The sequence below is a fragment of the Phacochoerus africanus genome, chromosome 6, assembly GCF_016906955.1.
Source record: "Phacochoerus africanus isolate WHEZ1 chromosome 6, ROS_Pafr_v1, whole genome shotgun sequence".
NCBI classification, from domain to species: domain Eukaryota; kingdom Metazoa; phylum Chordata; class Mammalia; order Artiodactyla; family Suidae; genus Phacochoerus; species Phacochoerus africanus.
The window spans coordinates 97864976-97881362 of NC_062549.1; the positions used below are offsets into that span (position 1 = coordinate 97864976).

Consider the following 16387-nt stretch of genomic DNA (forward strand, 5'->3'; position numbering starts at 1 on the left):
GGTTTAAGGGTAAATCATCAGTTGCAGGTAATGCTGAGGGGGAATGCCATCCCTGACATGACATTTTAAGGCACAACAAACATTTATATACACATGAACCAGAACAGAGGAATAACAGCATGTACAAAGATGTAGCTTGCAAAAAATATTAAAGACAAAGGAAGTCATCCATAAAAGAAAAGGAAAAATTTAGTAAATCTAACTTCAACGTTGCATTTAAAGCCACTTTGGGGAAAAAAACAAGTAGTAATTTTGTTGTTGTTTTTTTTTTAAGGTAAGAAGTAGATTTTTTGAGAGATAGACAAAGTGTGGGCTGGCTCAAAAGGCGAGAGAGCAACCCTGGAAGAGACACACTCCACAGACAGAGAGTGGGCCATTTCCAGTGAGAGGGTGAGAGGCCCTGAAACAGGGGGTGGTGAATTTTTATGAGCTGGGCAATTTCACAGGCTAATGAGTGGGAGGATTATTCCAACTATATCCAGGAAGGGGTGCTAGGTTTCCAGGAATTGGGCTACCGCCTACTTTTTGGCCTTTTATGGTGGGGCTCAGAACTCTCGTGGTGCCTGTGGGCATGTCCCTCAGCATGCTAATGTGTTACTATAATGAAGCTCAAGGTCCAATGGAAGTCAAATTATCCACCAACTTGGACCTAGTGGGCTCCAACCGGTTTCTGTCATATCCTCCAGGGCTATATCATTCTTTTAAAGGTTGTGCCCTGCTCCCTTCCCTTCTGTTTCATCAGTAACCAAGTATTAAGCTGAGTACATCTTCTCACTTCATAACTTTAACTTCAAAACACCTACAACTAAAAAAAAGAGAGCAGAAGAAGAAGGGAAAAGAAAACAGGCAGGCAGGTAGGTAATCACCTAAATCTAAGAGAGTTAATTTCCTGAGACTCTCATGAGAATAGTAAATTACACTGATGATTTTACTTCACTTTATTAAAAAAACTGTACCCTTCTTCATTTCCCAAGGGCTGTGTTTAAAGGCCAATCCATGTTGAAGAAAAGCTAAAAACAGATGAAGTTTCACAACCTTTTATGGGGGAAATGTTTTTTCTTCAGGGATAAGGCTCTCTACCAAAGTTTTTAAAAATTTCAACTAGGTCAACTAGTTCTTCTACAAGGACAGGACACAGAATTATTAAATACCACATAAGACCATTATTCTGTTAAATCAGTATTTTAAAGAAAAAGCTACTCTACACCCAGCAAATTATATGTAGCAAAGCAAGATCTTTTCTCTGAGCCACAGACTGAATCATCTGACTCAGGAGATCTGTATCATTTCTCCCCACCTTTCTAGATAAACAAATATTTCAGCATCCACATCCATAGACTCCTAATGTATTATCTGGAAGTCCTGAGATAACAAGTAAGTTTTAAAATTTCTACCAATAGAGAGTTCCCTTTGTGGCTCAGCGGTTAACGAACCTGTCTAGGATCCATGAGGATGCGGGTTCGATCCCTGGCCTTGTTATCCGGTGTTGCCGTGAGCTGTGGTGTAGGTCGCAGACAAGGCTCAGATCTTGCGTTGCTGTGGCTGTGGTGTAGGCCAGCGGCTGTAATTCTGATTCGACCCCCAGTTTGGGAACCTTCATATGCTGTGGGTGCGGCCCTAAAAACCAAAATAAATAAATAAAATAAAATTTCTACAGATAACCTGCTTAGAACAAAGGGACTTTAGATTACCTGAAACTCAGTAAACCTATCCATGGACACGTGTAAGAGGAATAAGGAATTTTCAATTGGGATATGCCCATGAACCAAGAACCATTTTAATAAAAATGTCTCAAATACTGCCCACCTAGTTCACAAATCAGTTAAAAGCATGTTGATGAATCTGTATCTGTTTGTCCTATAAACAAAGGTCCTTAATGAATAAAAAAAATGCATTTTTTTTCATTGTCAATTTTTCAGTGAATCAATAAAAACAGGGTATTAACATTTCAATCTTGGCTTCAAAACTCAGCTCATGGCAGTTCCTGTCTCGGCACAGCAGAAACGAATCTGATTAGGGACCATAAGGTTGCGGGTTCAATCCGTGGCCTCGCTCAGTGGGTTAGGGATCCGGCGTTGCAGTGAGCTGTGGTGTAGGTTGCAGACATGGCTCGGATCTGGCATTGCTGTGGCTGTGGTGAAGGCCGGCAGCTAAAGCTCCAATTTAGACCCCTAGCCTGGGAACTTCCATATGCTGCGGGTGTGGCCCGGAAAAGACAAAAAGACGAAAACAAAACAAAACTCAGATCATTCAAGCCCTACAGTCAGAAACTTGACTTTTCACTACTGAGTTCCACCAAACTTAGCTATGCAGTTTAAGAGCTGCAATATGTACATCGACCCTATGTATACTCAAGACAGCAGTTTAATAGGCTGACTTACCTTTTTCTAAATATTCTTCCAACCCTCGACGTCGGGCATCTAATTGCTGTTCTGATAAAGAGAATGGCCACTTCCCTGGAAGTCGGGGAAATGTGAAGTTGGCAAACTCTCTCTTCAGGTTCTGGTGTAGGATGGCAAACTCCCGGTACCGCTTAGAACACAGCTGCCTCCCTGCCATGTAAACATTGTATACCTGGTGAGGGGGAAGAACAACAACAAAAAAAGCCTACTTACTACAAATTAAATCACAGAATCATCTACAGTCAGGCTCAGATTGATATGATTAAGATATATATTCTGCTATACACTTAAAGAATACGTGGTCAAGGTCACTGCAGAACAAAATTTACTTTAAATAAACATCCCAGAAATTGTATATACAAAAGAGGGTTACTGCTTTCAAGGCACCCACGATCTTATTTTTGCTATGACAATTATTTCTCACACACAGTTTTGCATACCTTCTAAGGCAATTATCGGCTTTTAAAAAAGGGAGATTTTCGCAAAGTTAAAAATCATTCAAAGTCAATGTGGTAAATACAGTGAATGAACAAGCAAGCAAATCTGGAAAGATGTAAAAAGCTAGAATATTACAAAGCTATATGACTGATATTTGTGTGTAGCCCACACTTCTAAAGTCTGAAAGTGATATAAGCAATAGCAGCTTTTTAAAAATTACCAAACAGATCATTCTGATAAAAAAACTCCTTTAAGTCAAATATCTTTAGTTTTGTTTTTCTTCTTTCCATCGTTAAAACAGGGTTAACACAAAGAGGTGAAGAAGGAGTTCCCACCATGGCGCAGTGGAAACAAATCCGACTAGGAACCACGAGGTTGTGGGTTCAATCCCTGACCTCGCTCAGTGGGTTAAGGATCCGGTGTTGTGGTAAGATGTGGTGTAAGTCACAGACAAGGCTCAGATCTGGCATTGCTGTGGCTGTGGTGTAGGCCAATGGCTACAGCTCCTATCAGACCCTAGCCTGGGAACCTCCATTTGCCTCAGGTGTGGCCCTAATAAGACAAAAAGACAAAAAACAAACAAAAAACCCAAAGATGTGAAGAATAAATGTACTCTAAGGACCTCTTCCTAATAATAAACAGTTAATAATCCCCATTAAAAAAAAAAGGTAGAGATTTTTGTCTATTGTTCACAGATGCATGCCAAACTACTAGAATAGGGCCTGGACAGAGCAGGCATTCAGTAGATACGTGATGAAGAAATGAGTGCAATTCTTAAACATGTGCCCACATAAAGGAAAGTGGTGGGATGCTTAATCCAAAAACATCAAATAATCTAAGTTACTCTGTATTCTTAACATATCAAATTATGCAGAGATGGGAAAATTAGCCCCAAATCACATTCACTGGCTTAGGAAAAAATCACTCAAAAATTCAAATGTGCACAAATATGTCACATACTCAAGTAATCAAGACTTAGTTACTGGAGTTCCTTTATGTGGCTCAGCGGAAACAAATCTGACTATCATCCATGAGGACGCAGGTTCAATCCCTGGTCTCACTCAGTGGGTTAGGGATCCGGCACTGCTGTGAGTTGTGGTGTAAGTTGCAGACAGGGCTCAGATTCCATGTTGCTGTGGCTGTGGCATAGGCCAGCAGCTGTAGCTCCAACTGGACCCCTAGCCTGGGAACTTCCATATGCCATGGGGGCTGGCCCTAAAAAGCAGGAAAAAAAAAAAAGACTTAATTACTGAGAATATACATACCAAAGCCTTTCCTTTAATCTCAAGAAGAAATCTTCTCCATGCTTCAGTGATTCAGGAAATATGAATTAAATGCAACAATAAAATGATTTAGTCATTCAAAACTTCTCTCCCACAACTCTCCTATGACCCTCTCTCCCACTTAAAAGCAAAGCCTCTAATCACTATCAAACAGTATTCAGGGATGAGTAAGATCCTGATCAATGAGTTTTCTTCTTGTGATTACTGCTCAAATTTGCAACTGATTATAATGAATCACACATACTACCCAGTACTCCCATTAGTGCCTTCTAAAGCACAGAAACATTGAAAGGACAATAGTCTTCCCCTCAGACAAGACCACACGCTCTCTTAAGGGTAGGCAGTCTCAAGTCTTACTCAGCCAACCTGGTCTTATATACTTACTTCTCAAGTGAAATTTTACAAATTTCTCAATTCTTTTGCTTAAAAAGCAAAACCCTATTTTTTTTTTTTTTTTTGTCTTTTTGCCATTTCTTGGGCCACTCTCACGGCACGTGGAGGTTCCCAGGCTAGGGGTCTAATCAGAGCTGTAGCTGCCAGCCTATGCCAGAGTCACAGCAACGCATGATCCGAGCCGCGTCTGCAACCTACACCACAGCTCATGGCAACGCCAGATCATTAACCCACTGAGCAAGGCCAGGGATCGAACCCGCAACTTCATGGTTCCTAGTCGGATTCGTTAACCACTGCACAACGACAGGAACTCCACAAAACCCTATTGTTAAAAATAAATCCAAGTTCCTCAAATAAGGAAGGAAGGATGGAAGGAAAGAATGGAGGCGGAGAGGGAGGGAGGGAAGGAAAGCTAGCCTAGTGGCACTGCTAGATTAGATGTACTCCAATGTCTTTTTCCAAAGAAGAGTAGACTAGGTCTTTAACAATGCTCAGAAAGATTATGACTGCATTTCCTCAATAATGATCACTTGAGTTATCTCAAGTCTAGTTAAACATTTCCTAGGGAACAAAGAACACTACAACTTCAGGTCTTTGTGAGAATTTTAACCCTAAAAAGTGATTCAACTTTCAATTTCTTTCTTTTTTTTTGGGGGGGGGAGGGGGGCAACACCCTCAGCACATGGAGGTTCCCAGGTTAGGCGTCCAATCGGAGCTACAGCTGCTGGCTTACACCACCACAGCAACGAAGGAGCCAAGCCATGTCTGAGACCTATACTACAGCTCACGGCAACGCTGAATTCTTAACCCACTGAGCGAGGCCAGGGATCAAAACCACAAACTTATGGTTCCTAGTCAGATTCATTTTGGTTGTGCCACAACAGGAACTCCAACTTTCAATTTCTTATAAGGTGAAAAGAGTTACATCAAATAGCCTCCTACCAACCCCCTCTTCCTTCTTCCTACTTAAATGTGAAGTCAAAGGGAAGATAACTATAAACAGGATGCCTGACAGTTCAGTAATACTTTATTGCAGGTAGGAATGGCTACAAGAGCCAAACCATTTTTAAGTTAACTGGGCTTAGCAAATGAGAAACATACAAAAAGAGATCATGACAGAGACTGCTTTGTTCTTCGCTTGTCCTTAAAATTAACCAAGATCCATTAGTATTCATTTCTCTGGTTTGGACACACTCATTTGCAAAGAAAATGACTTGAGTTCCTGCTGAGTCAACTCATGAATGTCCATGAGAATGAGAAAAGACCACAGTCCCATTATAAATGAGAATGTCTGGGAGTTCCCGTTGTGGCCCAGTGGTAATAAACCTCACTTGTAACCATGAGGATGCAGGTTGGATCCCTAGTCTTGCTCAGTGGGTTAAGGATCTGGCTTTGGTGTAGGTCACAGATGTGGCTCGGATCCCAAGTTGCTGTGGCTGTGGTGTAGGCCAACAGCTGTAGCTCCAATTTGACCTCTAGCCTGGGAACTTCCATATGCCGCAGGTGCAGCCAATGAAAAAAAAAAAAAAAAAGAGTCTGCCAAAAACATATATTCTCTGGACTTGAAAGGGAACACAATCAAATAGGAACTAAAGATATACACAGGCAGGCAGTGTTTCTAGTGTCTTTCCTTTAATGTAAACCCTCAGACTGGCTGGCTCATAGGTGGAATTATTTGAAGTTGCCTAGCATGTGACAGCACACTGAATTTAATGATCAATGGTCACTGTCTTCTCCAACTGACCATATCCTACAAGACTTCACGTTGGAATGTTTGGATTGCAAAGCCAGCTTCTGAGGGTAACAAATTTTGGCCTTCTTGAGATACTCTTTGCTGAGTTAGAACCTAGCAAGGGAAAAGGAATGAATTATAAATGGGGAAAATGTAAAACTTCTCTGACCAGTGATCTGATTTTGTCTTTCTGGATTCTTCAAGGCAAAGTTTCAAAATTCAGCTATGAAATAATTTCTAAATTTCTCAATATGTAAAGGTTGAAAAACCATTTTTCTTTATCCTCATGACTTAACTCTATGGAATGAATGCCAGAAGATGGTAATTGATAAATTCTTACAATTAGCACAAACCATTGCAGGGAAAGCAACTCTAGTAATATCCGGGCTCTGGATTCAATAGCAAACCCCCAAATTCCAGGTATCAGAGATTTTGATTTTGTTGGTTTCTTCATCACCCATCACCTACCGATTTCTTAAGGCTTCAAAATGATAACATCTCATTCTATGTAAGATTTGAATATTAAAATGTTTTCATTTTCACAAACTTCCAACAGGAATTTTGCTATTGAACACACAAAAGAGAATCTCCTTATATAACGCAAAAGTGAGCTTCCAAATCAGCTTCCAGATGTCAGACACTGAACTGGTTCATGCTATTGATGTGGATAAATCTTCAATGTACATTATGACCAATAAATTGTTTCTAATGCCACCTTCCCATTTAATCTTGTTCTTAGCTGAAAATTCTTCTTAAAAAGGACACATTTTCTGTTGTCCATAAGCTGCTTATAACAACAAAAGGAGATACAGAACACTTAGCTGATTTCTGGCTGAAATGTGTGAGATCTGTGTATTCTTCTGTGTATGTGTATTCTTCCCCAATGCTGAAGTATTTGGGGTCTTTCTTGGAAAGAAAAAATTAAAATAAAAATTAAAAAAATAAAGGCAACAACATTTTCTTAAATAACTTATGTTTACTGTGTGTTTTTTTCTAATGTGGATCATAAATGGTATCTATTTTATCTGGACCTCAGGTGTAGAGAACTAGATTAATTATAATCCTTAGTTCATAAAACAGTTTCATTTTGGTGAGATCTTTGGATATCTATTTTTAAGATTTTAAAATTTTAATATTTTTAACACTGTAAAAAGTAAACTAAAAGCCAAGACTTTGACAAAATCTTATTTCTAACCATACAGTCTCTTTTTCCTGCATCCCATTTCCCTGCTTCTCTAACTCCCAAAATTATTACACTCAATGATGTTCCATTATCCCCTTGTTTTTCTTTTTCTAGTTTTTCTCTTGAATATATGTAATCCCTACTTATTTATTTATTTATTTATTTATTTATTTGCTTTTTAGGGCTGCACCCGCAGCATATGGAGGTTCCCAAGCTAGGGCACTACAGCTGCCAGCCTACACCACAGCCACAGCAACACCAGATCCTTAACCCACCAATCGAGGCCAGGGATTGAACCCGCAGCTGCATGGTTACTAGTCAGATTGGTATCAGCTGCACCACCACAGGAACTCATGTAATCCTTATTTTTTAACTTTTAAAAGATATTTTAGTTTTATAAACATGTTATCATGCAGAATGAGACCTTTTGGGACTTATTTTTTTCACTTAGTCTCAGCCACAACACTGTATCTTTGTGGTTTACTCTGTTGTATGTAACATTTTGCAGTTTTGCTTTTCAAACTCTGTTCTCCCATTAGTGGGCATTTAAGCTGTTTCTGGCTTTTAGGTGTTTCTTGGTTCTAGCGACTGTGAACAACACTGCTATGAACATTTGTACATCTGCCCCCTGTAGTATACAACAAAGAGATTCTCCTGGGAACGCCCCGAGAGAGGAAATGCAGGGTTATAAGGTATGTGAATATTCAACCTAAGGAGATAATGCCAAACTATAAGCTAAAGCAGTTACAAAAATTTATACTCTTTCAGTAATAACAGAAAAAGATTCTCTTAATTTTTGCCAATGGGATGGGTGTGAAAAGATATCTCACTGTGGTCCTAATTTACATTTCTCTAATTACTAATAATGTTGATCATCAACTCTCCATATAGTTGTTGGCCAGCTTCCCTGGGATCCAACCTCACCCACCAGTGGGCCAACATCAACTCTGGGAAACCTCAGACCCCAGAGCCAGCTGAGTCAGGACCTGGCCCCGATTACCAGCAGACAGACACCAGCCCCAGAACCCTCCCAGGACACAGCCCCATCTACCAGTGCTGACAGCTTCTGCATTAGGCAGGGCCTGACAACCAACCTGACCAGGAGCCAGCCATGCCTACTAATGCACCCACAGTAGTCTGCCTGTCACGACAGAAGGGTTTATGTAACCCTTACCTAAAGGGCACCCCTAAAGCATATAGGTCTGGTGACCAGAGGAGAGTACACTGCTGGCCCACAGGCATCTCCTATATAATGCCATTTCTCCATGATCAGGAAACATAACTTACTAAATACACAAAAATAAAAAACAAAGAATTAATCAAAATAGGGCAACAGATGAGTATGTTCTAAACAAAGTAATAAGATAAAACCCCAGAAGAAGAACTAAGTGAAGTAAAGATGAGCAATTTAGACAATAAAGAGTTTAAGGTAATGATCATAAAAATGCTCAAAGAACTTGGGAGTGGATTGGATGAATACAGTGAGAAATTGGAAGTTTCTAACAAAGAGTTAGAAAATATAAAAAAGAACCAGAGACTAAGAATACGATAATTGAAATAAAAAATACACTAGAAGGATTCAACAGTAGATTAGTAGACACAGAGGAATGGATCAGTGTGCTGGAAGATAGAGTAGTGGAAATCACTCAAGCTGAACAGAATAAAGAAAAAAATTTTTTAAAACAGACTTCTGGGACAACACCAAGCATACAGCATTTGCATAATAGGTGTTCCAGAAGAAGAGAGAAAAGAAGGTACAGAGAACATATTTGAAGACAAAATAGCTAAGAACTTTCCTAATTTGGAAAAGAAAACAGATATCTAGGTCCAGGAAGCATGGAGTCTCAAACAAGATCAACCCAAAGAGGACCACACTAAGGTACACTGCAATTAAAATAGCAAAAACTGGAGTTTCCTTTGTGGCTCAGCAGTTAACGAACCTGACTAGGATCCATGAGGATGCAGGATCAATCCCTGGCCTCACTCAGTGGGTTAAGGATTCAGCACTGCCGTGAGCTATGGTATAGGTGGCTGGCACGGCTCGGATCTGGTGTGGCTGTGGCTGTGGCTTAGGCTGGCGGCTGCGGCCCTGATTGGACCCTTAGCCTGGGGGCCTCCATATGCTGCAGGTATGGCCTTAAAAAGCAAAATTAATTAATTAATTAAAAATAGCAAAAATTAAACAAAGTCGGAATTCCCAATGTGGCTCAGTGGTAACAAACCTGACTGGCATCCATGAAGATGCAGGTTCCCTGGCCCTGCTCAGTGGGTTAAAGATTCGGTGTGCTGCTGTGAGCTGTGATGTAGGTTACAGACGTGGCTCAGACCTTGTGCAGAGGTCATGGCGTAGGTCAGCAGCTCAGCTCCGATTTGATCCCTAGCCTGGAAACTTCCATATGCCACATGTGCAGCCCCCCAAAAAAGAAAGAAAGAAAAGCCACAACCAAGAATACTCTACCTGGCAAGGCTATTATTCAGATTTGAAGGAGAGATCAAGTTTTACATACAAGCAAACGCGACAAGTTCAGCACCACAAAACCAGCTTAACGAGAAATGTGGTTTTTGTTTTGTTTTTGTTTTTTGTCTTTTTGCCTTTTCTAGGGCCGCTCCTGCGGCATATGGAGATTCCTAGGCTAGGGGTCTACACGGAGCTGTAGCTGCCGGCCTACACCACAGCCACAGCAACACAGGATCCAAGCCATGTCTTCGACATACACCACAGCTCACAGCAATGCCAGATCCTTAATGGCAATGCCACAGCGAGGCCAGGGATCAAACTTGCAATCTCATGGTTCCTAGTCAGATTTGTTAACCACTGAGTCACAATGGGAACTCCAAATGTTAAAGGTATTTCTCTAAGGAGAAAAAGAAAAGGACACAAGTAGAAATACAAAATTATGAAAGGAAAAATCTTACTGGTAAAGGCAAATATACAGTAAAGGTAGCTGATGAGTTAATTATAAAGCTACTAGGAAGGTTAAAAGACAAAATTATCAATGGAACATTACTTGGCCAGAGAGAGGAGCAAGTTAGTGCCATTTGCCACAACATGGATGGACCTGGAGATTGTTGTACTGGGTGAAATGGGTCAGATGAAGAAAGACAAATATCACATGAGGTCACTAATATGTAGTATCTAATAAAACATGATGTGGGGGAGCTTGTCTACAAAAGAGAAATAGACTCAAGGATTTCAAGACCAGAAGTGTGGTTGCTGGGAAAACACTGGGGGGAGGGATGAATAGGGAGGCTGGGATTGGCATGTACACACAAAATTGATACAAAATATAAAATCAATAAATAACAAGGACCTATTGTATATCACAGGGAAGTCTATTCAGTGATCTGTGATTGCCTGTGTGGGGAAAGAATCTGAAAAAAGAACACACACACAAACACACACACACACACAGCTGATTCACTTCGCTGTGTACCTGAAACTAACAAAACATTGTGGGTCAACTATACTCCAATAAAATTCATTAAAAAAAGACAAAAGTATCAAAATCATCTATAGCCACAATAAGCATTAAGGGATATACACACCAAAAAAGGATGTAAAGTATATTAAAAACAGTAAACGTGTCAGGGAATAAAAATGTAGGATTGCTAAAATGCATTCAAATTTAAGAGATCAGCAACTTAAAATATGGATAGATAGATTGCTATATATAAACTTCATGGTAACCACAAACCAAAAAAATCTATAATAGATACACACTTAAAAAAGAGAAAGGAATCCAAACATAACACTAAAGTTAGTCATCAAATAAATCACAAGGGAAGAGGAACTCTCTTGTAGTACAATGGGTTTAAAAAAAAAAAAAAAAAAAAGCAGAGTTCCCGTTGTGACTCAGTGGTTAATAATCCGACTAGGAATCATGAGGTTGCGGGTTCGATCCCTGACCTTACTCTGTGGGTTAAAGATCCAGTGTTGCCGTGAGCTGTGGTGGAGGTTGCAGACGCAGCTCGGATCCCGAGTTGCTATGGCTCTGGCGCAGGCCGGCGGCTACAGCTCCAATTCAACCCCCAGCCTGGGAACCTCCATATGCCGCAGGAGCAGCCCAAGAAATGGCAAAAAGACAAAATAAAATAAAATTCCTGATTCTGTGTTCTTTCTACTACATTAGCCAAAATGTATAGCTGAAATGATGAATAAAAATATTTAAAACAAAAGAGCAAGATACAATTTTGGATTAACAGATGCAAACTATTGCCTTTGGAAAGGATATGCAATGAGATCCTGCAGTATAGCACTGGGAACTATATCTAGTCAATTATGATGGAGCATGATAATGTGAGAAAAAGAATGTATATATGTATGTGTAACTGAGTCACCTTGCTGTACAGTAGAAAACTGACAGAACACTGTAAACCAGCTATGATGGAAAAAATAAAAATCATTTAAAAAAAAAGAAAAAAGCAAGATACAATTATGTGCTGTTTACAAGAAACCCATTTTAAGTATATAGATAGGTTAAAAGTAAAAGGATAGGAGTGCCCGTCGTGGTGCAGTGGTTAACAAGTCCGACTAGGAACCAGGAGGTTGCGGGTTCGGTCCCTGCCCTTGCTCAGTGGGTTAACGATCCGTGAGCTGTGGTGTAGGTCACAGACTCGGCTCGATCCAGCGTTGCTGTGGCTCTGGCGTGGGCCGGTGGCTACAGCTCCGATTTGACTCCTAGCCCAGGAATCTCCATATGCCGAGGGAGTGGCCCAAGAAATAGCAAAAAGACGAAAGAAAAAAAAAAAGTAAAAGGATAGTAGTTCCCGTCATGGGTTAGCAGTTGGCGAACCTGACTAGTATCCATGAGGAGGGGAGGTTGATCCTTGGCCTCATTCAAAGGATTAAGGTGTTGCCATGAGCTGTGGTGTTGGTCACAGACAGGGCTCGGATTCGGCGTTGCTGTGGCTCTGGCATAGGCCAGCAGCTACAGTTTCAGTTGGGCCCCCAGCCTGGAAATCTCCATATGCTGAGGGTGTGGCCCTAAAAAAAAAAAGACAAAACAAACAAACAAAACAGAGCTAAAACGATTAAACTCTTATAAGAGTTTTAGCTCTCTGTTTTGTTTGTTTGCATCCTTGGGGTAGGCAGATTTCTTAGAACACAGGAAGCATAATCCACAAATGAAAGAAACTAACAAATTGGACTTCATCAAAATTTAAGGGTTCAGCGGTTAATGAACCCGACTAGTATCCATGAGGATGTGGGTTGAACCCCTGGCCTTGCTCAGTGGGTTAAGGATCCAGCATTGCACAGCTCAGATCCACGTTGCTGCTGCTATGGCTGTGGCGCAGGCCAGCAGCTGCAGCTCTGACTTAACCCCCAGCCTGGGAACCTCCATATGCCATGGGTTTGGCCCTAAAAAGACAAAAAACAAACAAACAAAAATTTTAAACCTGTTTTTTTAAAAGACATTGTTAAAATAAGGCGGCAAATCACAGACTTGGAGAAATATTTTACAAAACATTTCTCTGATAAAAGACTTAAAAACAGAATATGTAAAGAATTTTTACACCAAAATAATAGTAAGACCAGGAGTTCCCCTGTGGCTCAGTGGTAATGAAACCAACTAGCACCCATGAGGAGGAGGGTTTGATCCCTGGCCTCACTCATCGGGTTAAGTATCTGACGTTGCTTTGAGCTGTGGTGCAGGTCACCAACACAGCTAGGACCCGGCATTGCTGTGGCTGTGGTATAGGCTGGCAGCTGCAGCTCTGATTTGACCCCTAGCCTGGGAATTTCTATATGCCATGGGTGTGGCCCCCAAAAAGACAACAATAATAATAATAATGATAATAGGAGTTCCCATTGAGGCTCAGTGGTTAACGAACCAGTATCCATGAAGATGTGGGTTCGATCCCTGACCTTGCTCAGTGGGTTAGGGATCCGGCCTTGTCGTGAGCTATGGTGTAGGTCACAGACGAAGCTTGGATCCTACATTGCTGTGGCTGTGGTGTAGGCCAGCAGCTATAGCTCTGATTTGACCCCTAGCCTGGGAACTCCACATGCCTCAGGTACAGCCCTAAAAAGACAAAGAACAAAATAATAATAATAATAATACAAATAGCTATTTTTTTAAATGAGCAAAAGAATAGAACAGATGCTTCAACAATGAAGACATAAGAAAGTCCATTAAGCACTCCTGAGTCATTAGGCAAATCCAAGTAAAACCAGAGTGAGATACCACTGTACACACTAGAATGACTAGAATTTAAAAAACTGAAAATACCAAGTGTTCAAGAGGTTATGGAGCAACAGAACTCTCCACCACAGGTGAGAATACAAAAATGGTACAGCTTCTTTGTTTTTGTTTTTTGTTTTTTTTTTTTAAATAAACCCATCTCTTCATTTTTCAAATGAGATTGACCCCAAGAGAAAACAAGCTACTCAAGGTCACACAGCCAATTAGCAATAAGAAAAGTCCCATAACAGGGCTCCTGACTCCCTCAGGCAACAACCATCCCCCCACACTTTGGCACATGCAAATCCAACTGAACATTACCCATCACGGCTTTCCAAAAAATAACTGCAATAAATACAAAGTTCTTCTTCTAAGTAATTAAAATGTGACTGTATACTTTTTAAGCTGTTGTAAATTAATGCCGATTCTGTAAATAATGTTTAAGAAACACTAAGCCTTTACCACTAAATAATTTTAATAAATTAAAAATATTTCATTTTAAACAAAATCAAATTTGAGCACACTACTTCAAAATCCTCAACATTCTTAAAATGTACATGTTAGATATATAATGCATTTTCCAAAGGGCCGATTAATTAACTGAAGGTACAGTTTACAATTTCCTACAAGATTCCTACAAGATTACTTACACTTATCATATGACTTTGCAATTCCACTTCAAGCAATGTATGTACTCGAGAAATGAAAACAAATCTACATAAAGACCTGTATATTAATGTTATTTCAGGGCAGCTTCAGTAATAATATCCCCAAACTGGAAGCAACACAAATATGAAACAAGTGAACAAACAAATAAATTCTAGTAAATCCAATTAATGGAATACTATCAGCAATTAAAAAGGAATAAACTAATGATATACACAACATGTATCAATCTTAAAAGGATTAAACTAAGTACACAAAGCCAGACATGAAAGACTACATGTTGTATGATTCCATTCTAGAAAATACAGTGACAGAAAGCTAATCAGTGGTTGACATACAGAGACAGTGGAAAGGAGAGAGGACTGACTGCAAAGGGGCAGGAGGGAACTTCGGAGGGTGATGAAAATGTCCTGTATTTTTTACTGTGGTGATTACAAAACAACGTACATTGATTAAAACTCACAAAACTGGACATTTAACATGGATGGATGCTAACGTAAGCAAATTATGCACAATAAAGTTAATTTTTTAAAAAAGGGCATTTAGGGAGTTCCCGTCGTGGCGCAGTGCTTAACGAATCCGACTAGGAACCATGAGGTTGCGGGTTCCGTCCCTGCCCTTGCTCAGTGGGTTAACGATCCGGCGTTGCCGGGAGCTGTGGTGTAGGTTGCAGACTCGGCTCGGATCCCGCGTTGCTGTGGCTCTGGCGTGGGCCGGTGGCTACAGCTCCGATTCAACCCCTAGCCTGGGAACCTCCATATGCCGCGGGAGCAGCCCAAGAAACAGCAACAACAACAACAACAACAAAAAAAACCAAAAGACAAAAAAAAGGGCATTTAGTCTCATTCCTTTTCTAAAGTCTACAGAGGTTCTCAAGATCTTAGGTAATTCCCCAAAGGTCTCAACATCCAATCTGCTCCACTTTTAGGACCTGACTTTGATTTCTACTTCTTACATGCTTATGATTAAATTACAGCACCTCTACAAAGGATCATAAGAGACTACTATGAGAAACTATACACCAATAAAATGGACACCCTAGAAGAAATGGACAAATTCTTAGAAAGGTACAACCACTCAATACTGAACCAGGAAGAAACAGAAAATATGAACCAACCAATCACCAGTACTGTGAAATTGATTCAGTAATTTTACAATTACCGACGAACCAAAGTCCTGGACCAGATGGCTTCACAGGTGAATCTTCTACCAAACATTCAGAAGTAGTTAAAACCTATCCTTCTGAAACTATTCTAAAAAATTGCAGAGGAAAGAACACTGCCAAACTCTTCTATGAGGCCACTATTACCCTGATACCAAAACCAGACAAAGATATTACAAAAAAAGAAAATTAAAGGCCAATATCACTGATTAACAAAGACAAAAAAATAAATCCTCAACAAAATACTAGCAAACTGAATCCAACAATACATTAAAACAATCTATACCATGATCAAGTGGGATTTATCCTAGGAATGCAAGGATTTTTCAATATCCACAAATCAATCAGCATGTACACCACATTAACAAATTGAAGAATAAAAACCATATGATCATCTCAATAGATGCAGATAAAACTTTTGATAAAATTCAACATGCATTTATTATAAGAAAAATCTCCAGACTGGCCAGAGTGGGCATAGAAGGAATGTACCTCAGCATAATAAAGGCCATATGTGAAAAACCCACAGCTAACATCATTCTTAATGGTGAAAACTTGAAGGCATGTCCTCTCTGGTCAGTAACAAGACAAGGATGCCCACTTTTCTTCAAAATAGTCTTGGAAGTCCTAGCCACAGCAATCAGAGAACAAAGAGACATAAAAGGAATCTAAAATGGAAAAGAAGTAAAACTGTCACTGTTGGCAGATGACAAGATACTATACTGTTGCAGATGACATGATTTCTATACTATACATAGAAAATCCTAAAAGACACTGCCAGAAAAAAACAGAGCTCATCAGTGAATTCCGTAAAGTTGCAAGATGCAAAACTAATATATAGAAATCTGTTGCACTTTTATACACTAATAGAAATCTGTTGCACTTTTATACACTAACAGCAAAAGATCGGAAAGAGAAATTAAGGAAACAATTTCATTTACCATCA

At 40.0% G+C, this 16387-nt stretch overlaps 1 protein-coding gene across 1 annotated transcript in view; it reads right to left on the reverse strand.

The window, feature by feature from the left end:
- Positions 1-16387, reverse strand: part of SNX27 (sorting nexin 27) — an 85789-nt gene that overhangs the window by 40014 nt on the left and 29388 nt on the right. Inside the window, 1 exon segment of the mRNA XM_047784652.1 lies at positions 2382-2574. Coding sequence (XP_047640608.1) covers positions 2382-2574 — 193 coding nt within the window.